Below are 20,594 nucleotides of genomic sequence, written 5' to 3'. Positions count from 1 at the left end.
CAGCACTCTTGCATCTGCCCACAAGACAGGATTTTAGGTAGCTCTGAATTTCACAGGTTCCTTTTTATCTGAGAGGTACTGTAGCTCTGGATGCGGGGGGGGGGGGGTTCCTGCCTTAAGAAGATCTCCCTGGGCTCAGTAATTAAAAAACTATTACACTGGCAATGGCCCCTTCGGGGGCAAAGCACTAGAAGGAGTGGCAACAGTCCAGGCCCAGGCTTGCTTGGAGGAAACTTGGATACGTTCTAGTCTGGCTTCAGGGCTGGCCATGCCACTGAACCTGCCTTAGTAGCCCTGGCTGATGACAGTTGTTGGGAGAAAGATAGGAAGTGGAATGTGACCCTGCTTGTTCCCCTTCATTGACTGGCGTTTTCAGTGCCATGGTATCCTTTTGGAGCATCTCAGGGAGGTGGGGGTTGGGAACCCTGCTCTGCTCCTACCTCCAGGGCCATTTCCAGAAAGTAGATATGGGAGGCTGAGCACCATGGGAGTTGTCCTGTTGTGCTCAGCAGGGTTTCATCTTGTTCACTAAAGCAGTGGGTGGCGGCGGCAGTGTAAGTTACCAACATCTGAAAAGAACCATGTTTCTTTTGCTGGGTGGGTGGAGGTTTATTGTTATGAGAAAGTGACCCTCCAAAATTAATAATTTGGAAATGAGTCACTAGGTGCAGACTAGTACTCTAGCAGTTTTTACTTCTAGGTATAGATAGTCCTACAGTCCTTTAAATATCTCCAAAAGACATCTGTGCTGATCATGGAATCGTATACTATGATCTTTTGATAATACAGTATACAAATACTGTAATCAATCACCTAAATGGCACCACCTGACCTTGGTACGCCACTGAGGATGGCACACTTCTGATTTCTCTTTGGGAAGGGGCAAAAGTGTGCAATCTGTGTGCTGCTTTCCCTGGCGTGATCGGTGGTATGTTTTTAGCAGCATGAGACTCCCTAAAAAAAGCTCAACAACTTTGGGGGGCGCCGGGGGCAGATCTTTGCACCACGGCACCGCATATGCTAAAGACGGCCCTGCCAGGAGTACCCTTTTTTAAAAAAAGGCCCCAGTGAAATGGGAGGTGAGGGCAGATACCACACATTTTGACAAATGACCTTGCTTTGCCATACGCTACCTTGTCGTCGTCTTCACAAGTCATCACATTGGAGAAAGGGATCTCAGCTTTGAACATTTTACGACAATGCATAAGTTGAACCAGCAGATAACATACAGTCTTGAACTTCATTCTTTTGGCAGGCTTTATGTCAGAGAGAATGAGACCAGGAAATATCTGTAAGGATAATAATATAAATATATACCTTAGAATAATTAAATATATAAGCAGCTGTAGTTAATGCATTACAATCAGAATAAAAGTTGGATAGGTTTAATGAACACAAAACAAATATTTGTGACACATACCTTGGGTTTTCATAAAAGAGCAAAATAAAACCATAAAAGATCACAGGGAAGTTCACCACATAAAAATACAAAATGCCCATCGACAGGAGCCCCCCTATGCCCCCAATAAATGGAAAAGCAATAAATCCCCTCACTTCTTTGACAATCAACTTCAACTGCATTTCCAACTGTATTTCCCTAAAAATCCCAACATGCCAAGAGACAGATAATAACATTGGGCTATGCTGCAGGCCTGCCATATGCCAGGGTGGTGAACCTCCCCCCTTGGGCCAAAGCCATATCTGCCCCACCTCTCATGGGCCAAATGTGACAGGCGAGTGGGGCAACCTTGCTCCAGGATCACAAAGGGGGCTACACCAAAAGCCCTGCCAAGACAGAACCTGATGCACACCCGGTGCCTCTCATTGGTGGCAAAATGCCTTGTGTTGACCCAGCTGCTGAAATTTCACTGCCGGCACAGTTGCCAATGCAAAGCTGACTAAATCTTCTTCTTCTTCTTTGGCAATCCCTCGTAGCCAAGTAAGATTGTCTTCCATAAACCATGAGTCCGTAAGTAACTGTGGAGGCCAATTCTGGATCCATATGTTCTTCCACAGTGGGGACATTGGTTTCTGGGTGGGAGTTGATCACGGTGTGGATTTGCCATACGTGCCTTCCTCTTAGCACATTTCTCCCTTGTGTCCTGAGTTTGTGTGTCTTCAGAGCCCATGACACCTTTGGTAAAGGCTGCTCTCCAACTGGAGCACTCGCAGGCCAGTGTTTCCCAGTTGTCAGTGTTTAGACTACATTGTCTTTAAACCTCTTTTGTTGACCACCAGCATTACGCTTTCCATTTTTAAGTTCGGAATAGAGTAGTTGCTTTGGAAGATGATGATCAGGCATCTGCACAACATGACCAGTCCAACGAAGTTGATGTTGAAGAATCATTGCTTCAACACTGGTGATCTTTGCTTCTCCCAGTACACTGATATTAGTTCGCTTGTCTTCCCAAGTGATGTGTAAAATTTTTCGGAGACACCGTTGATGGAATCTTTCGAGGAGTTGGAGATGGTGTTTATAAGTGGACTTCCTATAAGCACTTTCTGATGAACCTACCAAAGTCAGTCATGGGAAGTAGTTCATTTAGAGCAGCACTGCCAGTTCTAAGTAGAAGAAGCTCTTCAAGGACTCAAGCTGAGACCTTGCCCAGTCCTGTTCTCCATCACCCTCTAACTGGGAATGCCTTGGTTTGTAGCTTCACACAAATCATGTAAAGTCTTTGTCCATACAAAAACGCTGCATATATTAGCCTGCTGCTGTGTATATAGTTGTGATTGCGGAGTTTTATGGGGAACTTCTACAATTGTTTTATTGTTTAAATTTTGAGTTAATTTTGATGTGGTTAAATTTGTTACTAGAAGCTGCCTTGAGCTTGGTTTTATCACAGAAAGGTGTCATATATATGGCCAGATAAATGGGATATCCCACCAACTTATAACCCCTCTGCATAGACAGGATCCTGTGCAAAGAAATAACACCATTAAAGTGAGAGGGGTCCAAAACCAGCCTCTCCCAGTCTGAGGTCCTGTAGATGTTTGGGAGTTCAGTTCCCATCGGCCTCAGCCATCATTGTCAAAGTTCAGCATCAGGTGCAGCACCAACAGGCCGCAAATAAAATATTTAAAAGTGGTGAATATTTTAGAATCTGTCCTCATTTAAAAGTGTAAATGGTACATGAAGAAGCTTTTATACATTATTGTGTCCACTCTAGATTTAATGAGCCTACCTTGATGAAGGAGCTTGTTGTCAAAGCAGATTAGAAGAAAATGGGGTGTTACATATAATCCTCCTTTAAAGCAATTGCAGGGCTTGGAAATGGAACACATCCCCAGCCATCTGTTGCTGCTAACGCTGAGTGTTATTCTTGCTGTCTTGCTGAAGCCAGTTCATGTTAATATCAAAAAGAACAATGCACTGAGAATACAGTGATTTGGCCACATTTCAACATTTAGAGGCTCATGGGAAAATAATGCTCTATTAAATCAGCAAGAAATGTGAATGTTCAGACCATGGCTGCTGTGTCTTGCTCAATATAAAGGAAAAACAGTTCAGTCTCCTACTTCTCGTGATATGATGAGGTAGAAGAATACACTGGTCAACAACAAATTTGTTGTCTGCATTTTTTCAGTTGATTTAGGATGAATCTGATGTGCCGAATCCAAAAATCACATTGGTTTTGCTCAATCAGGTCAAGTTTTTGAGCTATGGCACGTCTTTTTTATGTTTTTGTTCACATGTACGCTTGTGTGGAGCATTTTAGAAGACGTTGGTGGGGGTAAAATGCCATGTCGAATAATTGTTTTGATTGGAAATGATTATTTTAATGACAAGAAGTAATCAGGTCCGATAGTTCTGGGTGATTATGTTGAAAAGGGATCAGTTTGAAGTCATAAAACCTCGAAATCTTCCATAAATTGGTGCGGCAAAGCATAAAGTTGGGGAATCAAAACTAAGTTAATCCTGATCTTCAATCAGCACGTCGTCCTGTAGCTCATTGTGATGAGATTCCAGTGCCTATCTTCGGAGAACTTCCTGACATTAGTGATGAAGATGCCTCCAGTGTTGAAGGACATGAAGAAGAAGAAGTGGTTCTTGAAGATGATGCTCCACATCCATTTTCCCAAAAGGAGTTGAATGATCTAGTTCGTGACCTCAGCTTGTCAAAGGACTCTGCCGAACTGTTGGCATTCAGAGTGAAGGAAAAAACCTCCTCTCTGACAGTGCTCGCATCAGCTTCTTCTGCAACAGGCATCAAGAGTACCTCCGTTTTTTCTCGGAAGAGAAGGACTTCGTGTACTGTGCAGATATTGCACAGCTTCTGCTCAAGCTTGGAGTGCCACAGTACGAATCCAAAGATTGGAGACTGTTCATTGACAGCAGCAAGCGATCATTGAAATGTGTTCTGCTACACAACGGCAACCAGTTTGCCTCTATACCCCTGGCTCACTCAACTACACTGAAGGAGAACTATGAAGCGGTGAAGTATGTGCTGGAGAAAATTGGTTATGATCAGCATAAGTGGTTTATTTGTGTTGACCTGAAGATGGTGAACTTTTTGTTGGGACAACAGTCTGGCTTCACCAAGTACCCATGTTTTCTGTGCATGTGGGATAGTAGGAACCGTGCTCAGCATTACACGAAGAAGGACTGGCCTGTGCGGGAGGAATTGGTGCCTTGCAAAGAAAGGAACGTCATCAACGACCCTCTGGTGGACAGAGACAGACTACTCTTCCCACCGCTGCACATCAAGCTCGGCTTAATCAAGCAGTTCACCAAGGCTCTGGACAAGGATGGTGACTGCTTCCCTTACTTGTGCCAGGCTTTTCCAGGATTGACCATGGAGAAGTTGAAAGCTGGCATCTTTGACGGTCCTCAGATCCGTCAGCTCATCAGAGATCCAGAGTTCGGAAACTCAATGAACGAACTGGAACTGGAAGCGTGGAAGGCATTTGTTCTGGTAGTGAAGAACTTGCTTGGCAACAATAAGGCCAGAAACTATGCAGAACTTGTCAACAACATGCTGACTGCTTTCAGAAACCTGGGCTGCAACATGAGCGTCAAGATGCACTACCTATTTTCACATATGGATTGGTTTCCTGAGAACCTGGGTTCAATGAGTGACGAGCAGGGGGAGAGATTCCATCAGGACATGAAAGAGATGGAGACCAGGTATCAGGGTCACTGGGACGCAGTCATGATGGCTGACTACTGTTGGACTCTGAAGAGAGATCTTACCGCCGCTGAGCATTCCAGGAGTTCCAAGAAACGGAAGTTCAAGCCCTGAAGTTTGAAAAATGGTGAAGCAACATGCAATTTACGTGTACTTACCTTTATCAATGCCCACCATTCAGTTTACAGTAAACCTGACCTGATGAAGAGAAATGGATGCCATTTCCTGATTCAGCAGTACAAAAATACCCTAAATCAGTTGTAGAAATCTAGACAACATTCAAAAAGTAAAAAATTGTTGCCCATTAAAACAGATTACATAGAAAAACTAAGGAAGTTTGGAAATCAGTCCGCAAGTGAAAAATAACTATGAAAAGTCTTGGTGCACCAGAATGCACTGCTAAGTGACACAATGACTGATCTAAGGCTCAGTGGAAAAGCAACAGACCAGTAGAATTCAGGCAGCATCCTGCCTTGCCAGCTTCCCAGATACTCCGTTCATGCATCCCAGAGATCTAATGCTGTTAGCCAAGCTGCAAAGGAACATCTGTCGCTTCAATAAATCAGTTGCTGACACAATAATGGAGAGGCTGCTCTTTGCTTTTATGCAGTGATGATAGATGATAGCAGCAGCTCCTCTCTGGGTGGGGTGTGCATTCCTCAGAAATAGGAAGAAGCACATCAGCTCTTTGACCCGTGCACAAGTAACAAACATGGGGCTTGGTGATGTCTTCTCATGGTCCATCCTAAGCTATTTCCTTCAGTCCCAACACCATTCAGTCTCTTTGTCTTCCTTCTTTCCATGGGTTTCTTGTGGCTCCCTTATTCTTCAAGTCTCTTCTGCTTCTGTCTTTAATAATTTTTTTATTAATTTTAACATATAAATTATAAAATGTACCACAAAACTTATCACTTATACAATCTTTTTTGACTTCCATCAGCACCTCTGATGATCCACCATTTTAACCACTTCTTATGCATTTCTTAACTTTATATTGCCTTTACATCTCTTAACTAATCATCCTCCCCCTTATCCATTTTTACAATACTTCTAATAATACTCCTCACAAAACGTCTTGCAACCCTACAAACATCATCTGTTCTTCACAATTACTTTTCAAATAATCCGTAAATTTACTCCAGTCTTCCGTGAATTTCTGGTCTCGCCGGTTTCGAATCTTTCCTGTTAGTTTATCTAATTCTGCATAGTCCATTAACTTCATCCTCCATTCTTCAATCAACGGTAACTCTTCTTGCTTCCATTTTTGGGCCAATAATATCCTTGCTGCTGTTATTGCATATAAGAAGAGCTTACATTCCTTTCTATTTATATCACTCCCCACAATGCCCAATAGAATTGCTTCTGGTTTCTTTATAAATGTATATTTCAACATTTTTTTTCAACTCATTATATATCATCTCCCAGAAGCATTTCACCTTTTTACATTCCCACCACATGTGATAAAATGTTGCCTCTTTTTCTTTACATTTCCAACATTTATTACTGACTTTATACATTTTTGCTAACTTAACAGGTGTAATATACCATCTATACATCATTTTCATCACCTCTTCTGCTTTTGTCATTTGCCTCTGAGACCCCAACAATAACAGGCATATAATTCCACAAGAATTATTAGCCCGAACACAGCTTTGTACTGGCCCATCTGCTTAGGCCAGTAGTGGCCAAACCCAGCCCTCCAGATGTTTTGAGACTACAACTCCCATCATCCCTAGCTAACAGAACCAGTGGTCAGGGATGGTGGAAACTGTAGTCCCAAAACATCTGGAGGGCCAAGTTTGGTCACCACGAGCCTAAAAGAAAAACTGGAAGCAATTTTTGAAAAACTCCTCTGTCAGACCACTTGAAGGTAATTCCTACTTGCTGTAATTAATCAGGAGAGCAACTATTTACAGGCCTTGATATAAGATAGTATCAAAAGCGAATAACATAGGCATTCTACATAAACATACATGGCAAAATTAAAACAAGGCCTCTGTCTATCTCCACTGAAACCTACAAAAACTGTGTTGTCTGCCCTACGGCAGCTTATACACAAACCCAGCCAGATAGGTGGGGTATAAATAATATTATTACAATACTATACAATACAAATACCTTTATTGGCATTACAAGTTGTTATTAGTATTGTTGTTGTTGTTATTAATTATGCAATGTAAAACCTCAAATAGCCAATATTAGAATTGTACATAGAATTGTACATCCCGATAAATAAAGCTTACAGTCAGCCGTATAGTATCTGAAATTGCAAATGCGCTTGCCAAAAAGGGCCGGAATTTCAGAAGTACAACTCCAATCTTTCTCAAGAAATGCACTTCTCAATTCAGCTCTAGTGCTGAGAAGACAAGGAAGTTTAGTTATCAGTACCGCCATTAGGGATACAAGAAGAAGTAATTTTTCATTCTGCTCTATATTTGACACATGTAGCACTGTTTTATTCTACCAAAGTTCATATATCACCCAAAGCTATATTATTTGACACACTCTTTGCTGTGGAAAAATAATGTAACTTACATAATTCATTACGTACATTGGATAAGTTACATTGCCATTGTGTTATTCTATCCCATTCATTTTGATGCAAAGGAAATTATGCAAATAAGATGGGGGAATTACTAGATTTATTTCTGTTCCATGGTCAATTTCCTGTTTCCATTTCCTTCAGAATTTTCTGACATCCCTAACCACAATAAGAAGCCTTGGTTCAGAAAGAAAGTACACGTTCAGCATCTCGATGTGAGTATCTGTGAGTTGTTCTATACCATTTCAGGTAGGGGAATCAAATACATCAAATGCATTTTGGGGGCAATTTCTGCTGCTGCTTCAGCAGCCAGAACTTCCTCTAATTCATATTTGAATGTGAGCTGTCTTTGCAAATAGGCTGTTCTACAGGGCCTCATCATACAGGCCGCAGAACAATCACCCAGCATCCTCCCAGTTTGAAAAACTGCAGTGCTGCACCAAGCATCTAAGCTCAGCCACACTGAAAGGCTCTCTTGGGCCCTTGTTATGTGTGCAGAAAGAATTACATTGTGCTGTCTCAGATGGTTTGGGGGAGAAATGCCCTTTGTAAGGCAGCCAGGACATCATCTTAAGGCATATTAGCAAGTTGTGCTAGTGCTGGGAGGGCCTGGATTATTTGATTGAATGTGATGCTGAACCCAGGTTTCCTAACCCTGCAACTCCCTTGGAATGCTAATATAGGGGCAGCATTTGCATTTGAGAACACACATTCCTCAAATTAAGGTAGCTTTGTCCTCAACCACAGGGGAGCTTTGTGTTCCCCCTCCCACACAGTAGTTTCCTATGAAAAGGCGTAGCTTAGCAGCCAGATAACTGAGAGAGGTTCACATAGCACATACCTGACTGCCTTTGGGGGGCTAGGCGCATTTCTACCAGGGGTGAAACTGGGCTTTATTTCACCTGGGTCAAAGACACAATTTGGTACCCCCCCCCACACACAACTGCGCATTTGCACACAGGCTGGGAGCCTCAGTGCTGCCTCCTGCAGGCTTTACCCAGGCCAAAAAACCTAGCTAGCTCCCCCCCCCCCCCGTAGCTACAGCCCTGTTTCTACACATCTGTTTACCCCCATCTTTTCTCATCATCAAAGCAGAATTTACACACACCTCTAAAAGTTTTCCAAACCATTAGATAGCTAAAGATATGAAAAACAGCATTGTAAAGCACTGTTGAACAGAGAAACATCCAGCTGAAACATCCAAGGCAGGCATTGCTTACAGAAGCATAAAAGGAAGCTCCCCACAGGTCCAGCTATCAGAACACTCATCACCCCAAAGGTCAGTTGTCCAAACACAAATATTTATGCCCAAACCTTGCAATACAAACAGCTAGTCCGCCCAGTTCCTTACTTTTAAGTAAGCCCATTGTACACAATTGCTGCAGATGAAACATCATTTTAAATGTGATGTTTTATGTTCTCCATCCTTACAAATATCAGAAAGACTTGAAAAGACACCATGCTCACATGCTGAAATGTAAAAACAATGATAATTATAATGATGATGATAATTATAATAGTTTTATTATTTGTAACCCACATATCTGATTGGGTTGCCTCAGCCACTCTTGGTGGCTTCCAACAGATATAAGAACACAATAAAACATCAAACATTAAAAATTTCCCTATACAGGGCTGCCTTCAGATGTCTTCTAAAAGTTGTATATTTATTTATCTCCTTGACATCTGATGGGAAGGCCCGCTGCCTGGTTCCCTGTAATTTCACTTCTCTCAGTTTTTAAAGATATGAAGTCAACATTTAAGGGCACGATGAATGATTTCAGTGTGATTTGCACAAGAGAACTTTCAGGTAAAGTGTTCTGTAAAATACTAATCTAATAAAAATAGGAAAATGATGGATGAATGTTACTTACTGGCATCATGCTTATTTCTTATTTATTTCAAGTATTTATATACTGCTTTTCATCAGAAAAGATCACAAAATGGTTCACAAAGAAATCAAACAAATAAAATACAATATATACTCCCACTCCCTCAATAATCACACAAATTCCATGCCGTTTTATTTTATTCTTTATTTTTTTGTAAATATTTTTATTGCTTTTCTCAGGTACAGAAATAAAGTCAGATACATAAGAAAAAAAGAAAAAGAAGAAAAGAAAAGAAAAAAAAAGCATCCATCTTTTCTCAACATTTTTTCATCACCAACCGGACTTCCCCACATCTCCCTCATCCTGCATTCTTTATAATAAAGATGTCAACAAATTATTATCTTGTTTCGTGTGTTCATTGTACTTTCAAATAGTTATATTTTAGGTTTAAAACACTTAATAACAATTTACTTTTATCTTGGTATAAATATAGTATCGTTTTAAACTTTAGTCCCTTCATATTTTTAATCTAATTTCCCATAACGCCAGATCTTGTTGCTGAAGCTGGATTTTTCAAATCATGCAAATTTTTAACATTCATATAACTTGTGATATTTTTGTAAATAGTCCTTAAACTTTTTCCAGTCCTCCTCCATTGTTTCTTCTCCCAAATCTCGGATTCTGCCGGTCATTTCAGCCAGTTCCATGTAGTCCAATAACTGCGTCTGCCACTCTTCCAGTGTGGGCAAATCTTGTGTCTTCCAATATTTTGCAATGAGAATTCTTGCTGCTGTTGTTGCGTACATAAAAAAAGTTCTATCTTTCTTTAACACCTTCTGGCCGACAATGCCCAGGAGGAAGGCCTCTGGTTTCTTAGGAAAGGTGTACTTAAACACCTTTTTTAACTCATTGTAAATCATTTCCCAGAAGGCCTTCACTTTTGGACAGGTCCACCAAAGGTGAAAGAATGTCCCTTCAGCCCCATGCCGTTTTATTTTAGACTGAATACTTTTTTGTTCAAATGTTTCAGTTCTCTAAGTGTCCACAGTGAAAGAGATTGACCATCTAACTGACATGGAGTGTTTTAGCTCAGCGTTTCCTGTTCAATTCAAATAGAAGTTCAGCTCATGGATGAAAATTCACGTGAATCGTTTATGATGTCACAACACCATAGAAGAATCAGACCACAAAGCCTATGCAGTTAGCAGCCAGAATGAAAGACATACCTTCCTCCGGTGAGATGGCACAATGAAAAAGGTCTCAATATTATGCTTCTTCAAAAAACTGTTCCTTTCATGGCCATAGCCTGGTTCTACCTCGTAGTCCCCATTCAGGCACTCTAAGGTGGTCTTTGTAATATGCACTTTCCTAGAGATTAGGTGGGAGTAGGCAAGAAAAAAGACAGTGCCTTGAAACATCATAGGCTTACTTACTCTGCGGTACATAAAAGCTTCTGCTAGGTCACAATTTTTTTCTAGCCAATGTGTATACACACACACACACACACACACACACACTGAGCGTGAAGAAGGGTGTTTGCTAAACCCCAACCCAAATCCTCAACTGGTTTGGGTAGGGAAATCTTGGATTTTCCCAAAAAGATTGTCTCATCCAGTTTGGTCCTAGCACCAAACTGATAAATGTTTGCAACGGATGCCCTTTCAACAGAGTTGGTGGCATATTAACACACTGAGAGTCTTGACATGGTGCTGACAGTGGGGCCACCCCTCTGACATTTGCAGATGCCACAGGCCTTTCCTGCAAGAATTCACCACCCTTCACTGGGGCCCTGAATACCCTTCAGCAAAGACGTAGCAAGTGTCACTGGTGCCTGGGGTGCATACCACTGGTGCTGCTGGAGTGACTCCCTGCCACCCAGCAGAGCTGCGCTGCACATCTGCCCAAAGGGCACACCCACACTGCCCTGCCAACTCCACGCTGTTTTGCAAGGCTGCAAGGCTGCGTGAAGAGGATGCAGGGGGCATGCGCCATTCTGGTTCTCTTCACGTAGCCCTGCAGCATCACAAAGCAGTGTGGGGCTGGCAGGGCAGCATGAGTGCGCTCCTTGGGAACATGTTTGTTGTGCCCACCAAGGGCCATGGGGAGCAGGGGCACAGTGGAGCAGGGCTGGCAGGGGATTGAGGAGCAAAATTCACCCACCAAAAAAAGCACCCTCCCAGGGTACCCGCCCCTCTGGCCCTCCCCACACGACACCACTGGGTGGGTGGCAGAACTTCAGGCTGAGACTTACCCAGGCAAGCCTCCAGCCTCCATTACATTAGCCAGAGTCACATCATTTGACCAAACATCATACTGCCATTTGCGAAGGCCCAGGACACCACAAAGCACCCTTCCTGTGTGCAGGCCGACCCTCATGTTGAGATCTACTTCAGTGGCTTCAGCTACTGATCTAGAAAACACAGAATCAGAATGCAGTACATTAGAGAACATGAGCTAGCTGGGCAGCAGCCGAAGAAGGAGCAAAAAAGGTTTTCTTGTGTGTTTCTTTGTGGCTGACTAGCTGCTCTCCCTGTGCAAAGGTCAGAGGGGGCAGGGTTTCTGTTGAGGCAGGTGATTGGCTGTGGGAAGAGCTTATCAGAGCTAGCTGGGCAGCGGCGCATGCCGCTAGGCGCGCGCAGTTTGATCCATCTTTTAGATTTAGGGGAGCTAGTCTCAAACGTTTGTTGGGGGAGACCTAGGTTTTTTTGTGGGCGGAGTTATTTGTCCTGTCTTCACACTTTTTATGATGGAGGACCGCTGTAGCCACCCCCAATGACACGTTCTCAAGATGGAGGGGGAGGGAACAGCTGCAGTCGCCTGTGGTTCCTGCGCAATGTTTGCCATCTTGCCAAAGGTTGCAGGCAGCTTTACCTGCAGCAATTGCATGTTGATTGCCCTCTTAAAAGACAAAGTCCAGCAACTGGAGGAACGTGTAGCTACGCTCCAAAGAATTAGAGAGCTGGAGCTCTTCTTGGAAGCGACAAAGCAAACCGTCTCCACCAAGGAGGAGACAGGGGACTCCCTTGAGAAGGAGGCTAGTTTACCAACACAGGAGCCAGATATATGGAGAAACGTGACTCAAAGAAGTAGGAGGCCCAGGGTTCGTTCTGATTGTTTAGAAATACACAATCGCTTTGAAGTCCTCTCCCAGTTTGGTGTAGTGATTAAGAGTGGTAGTCTCGTAATCTGGGTAACCGGGTTCGCGTCTCCGCTCCTCCACATGCAGCTGCTGGGTGACCTTGGGCCAGTCACACTTCTGTGAAGTCTCTCAGCCCCACTCACCTCACAGAGTGTTTGTTGTGGGGGAGGAAGGGAAAGGAGATTGTTAGCCGCTTTGAGACTCCTGAAGGGGAGTGAAAGGCGGGGTATCAAATCCAAACTCTTCTTCTTCTTCTTCCCCTAGCATGGAAGACGAAGAACAGACTCCATTTGAGGATCTCTCCCTCATTACAGCCGATCAGGTATATGAAGACGAGCAGCAAAGTCAGTCCTCAGGGAATGTGCAGGAGACCTTTCAACGGACAGCTCACGGAAGAACCCCGACCAAACCTAAGAGGAGGTGTGTAGTGGTGATAGGGGATTCCCTACTGAGGGGAACAGAAGCAGTGATCTGTGGGCCTGACAAGATGTCTCGGGAAGTGTGCTGTCTCTCCGGGGCTAAGATCCAAGATGTAACTGAACGACTGCAAGGAATCATAAAACCCACTGACAAATACCCCTTCCTCTTGGGTCATGTGGGAACCAATGACACTGCAAGCAATAGCCTCCAGAAGATCAAAAGAGACGACGAGGCTCTCGGGAAGAAATTGAAGCAACTAAATGCACAAATTGTCATCTCATCCGTCCTCCCAGTTGAACGACGTGGCCCAGGGAGAGAGGGAAAAATAGTGGAAGTGAACAGCTGGCTTCGCAAATGGTGTAAACAGGAACAGTTTGGATTCTTAGCTCACGGACTGCAGTTTCTTGAAAATGGACTTCTGGCAAGTGATGGGCTGCACCTCACAACGGTTGGGAGGAATGTTTTTGCCAAAAATCTCAGAAACCTCATCAGGAGGGCTTTAAACTGACTAATGTGGGGGAGGGAGAAGGTAGGAGTCTATCAATTGATGAAGATGATCATCCAAATGTCATAGACCAAATGGAGCAAACAGCATGCAGACCTAGTGGTGGGAGGAAAAAATCCTTAAATAAGAGACACGGGGGAATGATTAATGGACTTCAATGTCTGTACACTAATGCGCAAAGCATGGGAAATAAACAAGATGAGCTTGAGCTCTTGGTACAGCAAACTAAATATGACATTATAGGCATTCACTGAAACCTGGTGGGATAAGTCCCACGATTGGAATGTAATGATGGGGGGATACAATCTATTTCAGAGAAACAGATCAGACAAGAAAGGAGGAGGAGTGGCGTTATATGTCAGGGATGTGTATACCTGTGAAGAGATCCAAGATTTAGAACCTCAAAGCCAAAGTGAGAGCATTTGGGTCAAAATTAAGGGAGAGAAGAATAACAGTGACCTCATTGTGGGAGTTTACTATAGATCCCCAAGCCAAACGGAGGACATAGATGATGCCTTCCTGGAACAGATGGCCAAGCATGCAAAAGGAAGGGAGATAGTAGTAATGGGGGACTTCAATTACCCGGATATTTGTTGGATGTCAAACTCAGCCAAGAGCATACGGTGAAACAGATTCCTCACTGGCCTTGCAGACAACTTCATTGTCCAGAAAGTGGGAGAAGCAACAAGAGGAACAGCCATTTTAGATCTGGTCCTAACCAATGTTGATGACCTGGTTAGTGGGGCAGAAGTGGAAGAATCATTAGGCGCGAGTGATCATGCTCTTCTGAAGTTTACTATACAGCGGAAAGGAGCAGCCAGGCATACTAGGACTCAATTTCTTGACTTTAAGAAAGCCGACTTCATAAAACTTAGGGAAGTGCTGGGTGAGATCCCATGGACAGTAATACTAAAAGGAAAGGGAGTTCATGATGGCTGGGAGTTTGTTAAGAGGGAGATAGTAAAAGCACAACGTCAGACAATACCAATGAGAAGGAAACATGGAAGGTGCCTAAAGAAGCCAGGGTGGCTATCTAAAGAACTTTTAACTGAGTTAAGATTAAAAAAGGATGTGTACAAAAAATAGAAAAGGTGGGAAACCACCAAAGAGGAATTCAAACAAATAGCCAGCACGTGTAGACACAAAGTCAGAAAAGCTAAAGCACAGAATGAACTCAGGCTTGCTAGAGAGGTTAAAAGCAACAAAAAAGGCTTTTATGGGTATGTTCATAGCAAAAGGAAGAACAAAGAAACAGTGGGGTCACTCAGAGGAGAAGATGGTGAAATGCAAACAGGGGACACAGAAAGGGCTGAACTACTCAATGCCTTCTTTGCCTCAGTCTTCTCCAATAAAGAAAACAATGCCCGACCTGAAGAATTTGGAGCAAATGATTCAGCAGAGGAAACACAGCCCAGAATAACTAAGGAGATAGCACAAGAATACTTGGCTAGTTTAGATGTATTCAAGTCTCCAGGGCCAGATGAACTGCATCCAAGAGTATTAAAAGAACTGGCAGATGTGATCTCAGAACCACTGGCAGTCATCTTTGAGAATTCCTGGAGAACAGGCGAAGTCCCGGCAGACTGGAGGAGGGCAAATGTTGTCCCTATTTTCAAAAAGGGGAAAAGAGAGGACCCAAATAATTACCGCCCAGTCAGTCTGACATCAATACCAGGGAAGATTCTGGAGCAGATCATTAAGCAAACAGTCTGTGAGCACCTAGAAAGGAATGCTGTGATCACCAATAGTCAGCATGGATTTCTGAAAAATAAGTCATGTCGGACTAACCTGATCTCGTTTTTTTGACAGAATTACAAGCCTGGTAGATGAAGGGAACGCAGTGGATGTAGCCTACCTTTATTTCAGCAAGGCATTTGACAAGGTGCCCCATGATATTCTTGTAAAGAAGCTGGTAAAATATGGTCTTGACTATGCTACCACTCAGTGGATTTGTAACTGGCTGACTGACCGAACCCAAAGGGTGCTCATCAATGGTTCCTCTTCATCCTGGAGAAGAGTGACTAGTGGGGTGCCACAGGGTTCTGTCTTGGGCCCGGTCTTATTCAACATCTTTATCAACGACTTGGATGATGGACTCAAGGACATCCTGATCAAATTTGCAGATGACACCAAACTGGGAGGGGTGGCTAATACCCCAGAGGACAGGATCACACTTCAAAACGACCTTGACAGATTAGAGAACTGGGCCAAAACAAACAAGATGAACTTTAACAGGGAGAAATGTAAAGTATTGCACTTGGGCAAAAAAAAAAAGAGAGGCACAAATACAAGATGGGGGACACCTGGCTTGAGAGCAGTACATGTGAAAAGGATCTAGGAGTCTTGGTTGACCACAAACTTGACATGAGCCAACAGTGTGACGCGGCAGCTAAAAAAGCCAATGCAATTCTGGGCTGCATCAATAGGAGTATAGCATCTAGATCAAGGGAAGTAATAGTGCCACTGTATTCTGCTCTGGTCAGACCTCACCTGGAGTACTGTGTCCAGTTCTGGGCACCACAATTCAAGAAGGACACTGACAAACTGGAACGTGTCCAGAGGAGGGCAACCAAAATGGTCAAAGGCCTGGAAACGATGCCTTATGAGGAACGGCTAAGGGAGCTGGGCATGTTTAGCCTGGAGAAGAGGAGGTTAAGGGGTGATATGATAGCCATGTTCAAATATATAAAAGGATGTCACATAGAGGAGGAAGGTTGTTTTCTGCTGCTCCAGAGAAGCGGACACGGAGCAATGGATCCAAACTACAAGAAAGAAGATTCCACCTAAACATTAGGAAGAACTTCCTGACAGTAAGAGCTGTTCGACAGTGGAATTTGCTGCCAAGGAGTGTGGTGGAGTCTCCTACTTTGGAGGTCTTTAAGCAGAGGCTTGACAACCATATGCTCTGATGGTGTTTCCTGCTTGGCAGGGGGTTGGACTCGATGGCCCTTGTGGTCTCTTCCAACTCTATGATTCTATGATTCTATGTTATCATCTTTCCCCTTTCTGTTCCCCACAAGGGTAAAAGCTTCAATGTATGCAATACTATGAGGCCAAAACACCCGACTTATTTTTAATTCCTTGGATGTGGACCACGTAGTAATGAAGATTAAACTTTGTGTTATTTTTTAATCTTTTTAGGATGGCCACAACGTTTCAAGACTCGATTACTGCAATGCACTTTATGTGGGGCTACCCTTGTGCTGCACCTAAACAGTTGATAGGGACAAACAACTGTCTGCCCATGTGGTACCAGGTCAGAAACCTGGCTCCATGATAGTACCACCTGAGCCCCTTTATCCCTGCCCAATTGCTGAGATCTTTGAGGGTGTCTCTGTTGGTGGTCCTCCAACTAGAAGCTGTGCGTGTAGGGTTGTGGGCCCAGGCATGGACCTGTCTCTTGATTGGGATCAGACAGACACTCTCCTTCAGGTATATGGCAAGGACTTTCTTATTCCAGTGGGCATTTTAAGGTAGTGTTCCATCTGAAGGCAGCCCTGTTTAGGGAAGATTTTAATGTTTGATGTTTTATCATGTTTTTAATATTCTGTCTAAAATGGTTTATTCATGATTGGCCCAAACACTGTCCTTCCTACAAGGTAGCAGGCAGAAACTTTTGCAATTGCCTCATCAAAGAGAGTAACACACCAAAGTCAGAGTCTGACTCCTTGAGTTCTGGTGAAACCTGAACACCCACATGGAGCAGTGGATAGGAAATTGCTCACAATATTAGTCTTCACAGCCTAACAATCAGCGAAAGTCCATATTGCCACATGAGATTCCTGGTCTCCTCTGGCTGGAGGTTGCAGACATCTCTGACCCATAGATCTTCAGATGCACCATGAGATGTTCCCAATGACACAAGCATCTCTGGAGAGGACAGAAATGCAGTGTCTCAGAACTGTGCTGCTCCACCTGAGCTCCCAGAAGTGATTGGAGATATTCAATAGACAGTCTCTCAAACCAGATGTGGTCAAGTCATCCACCACCCTCCTAAATTTGCTCACTTTGTTATGGGGAGTAGTAAAAGACTTTTCCTCAATGAGGAGTCACATTTGAAGCTCTGACTCCAAGCATTTTTATTCCAAACTGGAAGATAGTTGAAATATATTTAAAAAATATAAAAAATTGTCCGGTAGCACCTTAGAGACCATAGAATCATAGAGTCATAGAGTTGGAATAGACCACAAGGGCCATCGAGTCCAACCCGCTGCCAAGCAGGAACCACCATCAGACCAACTAAGTTTGTTCTTGGCATGAGCATTTGTGTTACTGGACAATTTTTTTTATTTTTATATATATGTCTGCTGCATCAGACCAACATGGCTACCTGCCTGAATCTGGAAGATAGTTGTTCACATTCCTGTAAATAGGAAAGGATGTAGCATATATGACCCATTTCTTTAAAAGGTTTGGAAGCTCTCCTTCCTCCTTGGATGGGTGTTGCTTCCTCCTTAATCCAGTTAGAATTGGCTTGGGCATGGGTGCTTGTGTGTTGTTACTGAACATTTTTGAAGCTCCTTTGATCCCTGCTGCTTCTTGGTCTTAGGGTAGGCATGCAGAAACGGCATCTCAGAGAGTGACTACTTTCCTCTGGACCAACATCAGTAAATAAGGAGATGCTACTGCGGGGGGAGGCAGGCCAGGAGGAGAGATCATCACTGTCCCAAACTATAGTTTCCCATGGCGTCTGAATGGGAGCAGCTCCCAGCTCTGCTGTATCAGCTGTTGATTGTGGAGAAGGAACTTTTCATTCACCTCCAGGAGACCCTGAAAAGGACCATGTGTGTTCTGGTATGTGTGGGAGTGTGGGGTGACCACACTCACCACTGCCATGCTACCCCTGGACTGCTTGCTATGAAACAATGTGAGCCTTGGGCCAAAAAAGTTGAGCCACTCCTGCTATGGAAGGATGCAAGCCCATGAAGAACTTACGTGATGGTGTCAATCATATCCAATCCCATTTCCACACAGCAGTGGGCATGATCTGTTTTGGGCTGGGTCAGTCCTGACACACAGTAGTAACAGTCCCCTAAGATTTTTATCCTTCTGCAATGATTTTCCTAGAGAGAGAGAGAGAGAGAGAGAGAGAGAGAGAGAGAGAGAAGTTTTTACTGTGGCAGTACATGTCTCTACACTTCTGCATAACATGTTCTCTAATACAGTGGCACCTCGGGTTAAGAACTTAATTCGTTCTGGAGGTCTGTTCTTAACCTGAAACTGTTCTTAACCTGAAGCACCACTTTAGCTAATGGGGCCTCCTGCTGCCACTGTGCCGCCGCCACATGATTTCTGTTCTCATCCTGAAGCAAAGTTCTTAACCCGAGGTACTATTTCTGGGTTAGCGGAGTCTGTAAACTGAAGCGTATGTAACCTGAAGCGTATGTAACCCAAGGTACCACTGTACTACTCCCATAGCTGTATCACAACCCCCCTGATATGTGCAGCCTTTGGCTTAACACATTAGAGCTCAATTACAACTGAAACTATCAGACAGGTTCCACATACGTTTTCATATGCACTGCACAGAACTGCAGTGTCATACGGGTACCGGCACCTGTGCATATTCATCCTAAGAATTTTAGGATTTATGTTTGCCTTCCCTTTCTCTTCCTCCTTAATTTCCCTTTGGTTGAAATTTAAATTGTGAGCTGTCTAGAGCAAAGTATATGTACACAGAAACTTTGGCTGCTGCTCTTTTTGGAGTATGGGGCTATTCCAACACTCCTCTATTTTTCTACAAGAATTGAGGAGGAATAGAACAAAACCTCTTCCCTTTAGGCTCACTTTGCAAGTATAGCAATGACAATACAATTTTTCTGTATGCAGCAATGTAAAGTCTGGAATAATTGCATTTGCAACAATTTGTTTCTCACTGCAAGTCCACATGTTTTTCAGGGCAGTTCTAACGTCTTTCTCCAACACGGCATACAATAGTTGTGTTTTCTCATTGCTGATACCATGCATTGAACTAAGTAGCATATATTTTTCCAGGTGTGCCTGGAGTTCTTCAGCAACCACTCACTCAATCAATCAATCACCTTGCCCAAGAATGGAAGATTTGAGACTGGGCGATAGTTGGCCATATTGGACACGTCTAAAGATGGTTTTCTAAGAAGCGTTTTGATAACCACCTCTTTCAGCAGGTCAGGGAAGGCTCCCTTACAGAGAGAAGCATTCACCACCCCACGAAGCCCATTGCCCAGCCCTTCCTGGCTAGCTTCTATAAGCCAGGATGGGCAAGGATCAAGCAGACAAGTGGTTGGTTTCACTCGTCCAAGAAGCCTGTCCACATCCTCGGAGGTAACAGATTGGAATTGATCCCACGCAACTTGACTAGACAGGATTCTAGCACTCTCCTGCCCCAGCCCTGCTCCTACGGTAGAGTCTACCTTTTACCAAATCTGAGTGAATTTATCTGCAAAAAACTTTGCAAAATCATTGCAGGAGATCATGTGGCCCGTACTGGACCCCAATGGAGCAGATGGTTCCGCTAAATTGTGAACCACTTGAAAGAGTCTCCTGCTGCTATTTTCCGTGGATGCAACAGAGGCGGTGAAGAAAATCTTCTTTGCTGTCGCTATCGCCACTTGGTAGACTCGGCATTGAGCTTTAACCAGTGTCCGGTCAGCTTCAGAATGAGTTATCCACCACTGGCACTCTAACTGTCTCAGCAATTGTTTCATTGCCCTCAGATCCATGGAAAACCACAGGACTGTCCAGGCTCCATGCAATTGGAAAGGGAGCTTCAGAGCCAAAAAGTCAATAGCCCTGGTTAACTCCACATTCCAGTGGGCCCCCAGGGAATCATCTGGAAGGCCATTAACATGGGATAAAGTATCCCCTACCACTCTCTGGAAACCATTTGGATCCATTAAGTGGCAGGGGTGGACCATCCGAATCAGTCCCACCTCCCTGCAGAGGAGAACAGTTGCAGAGAAGTCCAGTTGCACCAGGAAGTGATCTGACCATGGCACTTCTTTTGTTTCACTTTTACTTAGTGTCAGCTCACCAACATCCATAGAGG

General features: G+C 43.7%; 1 protein-coding gene across 1 annotated transcript; it reads right to left on the bottom strand.

Annotated features, from left to right (window-relative positions):
- Positions 1-435: 435 nt before the first annotated feature.
- On the bottom strand, positions 436-19,138 carry LOC309515852 (adenylate cyclase type 1-like; the record flags this gene model as incomplete). Its single annotated transcript, XM_082194066.1, has 6 exons — positions 436-528; positions 1,134-1,289; positions 10,730-10,871; positions 11,755-11,913; positions 18,503-18,630; positions 19,076-19,138. The coding sequence occupies 6 exons, from the start codon at positions 19,136-19,138 to the stop codon at positions 526-528; spliced, it is 651 nt and encodes a 216-aa protein (XP_082050192.1). The 3' UTR covers positions 436-525.
- Positions 19,139-20,594: the final 1,456 nt, after the last annotated feature.

This window comes from Podarcis vaucheri (genome assembly GCF_965113315.1).
Source record: "Podarcis vaucheri genome assembly, chromosome: 12".
NCBI lineage: Eukaryota > Metazoa > Chordata > Lepidosauria > Squamata > Lacertidae > Podarcis > Podarcis vaucheri.
This window is presented reverse-complemented; position numbering and strand designations above follow the sequence as displayed.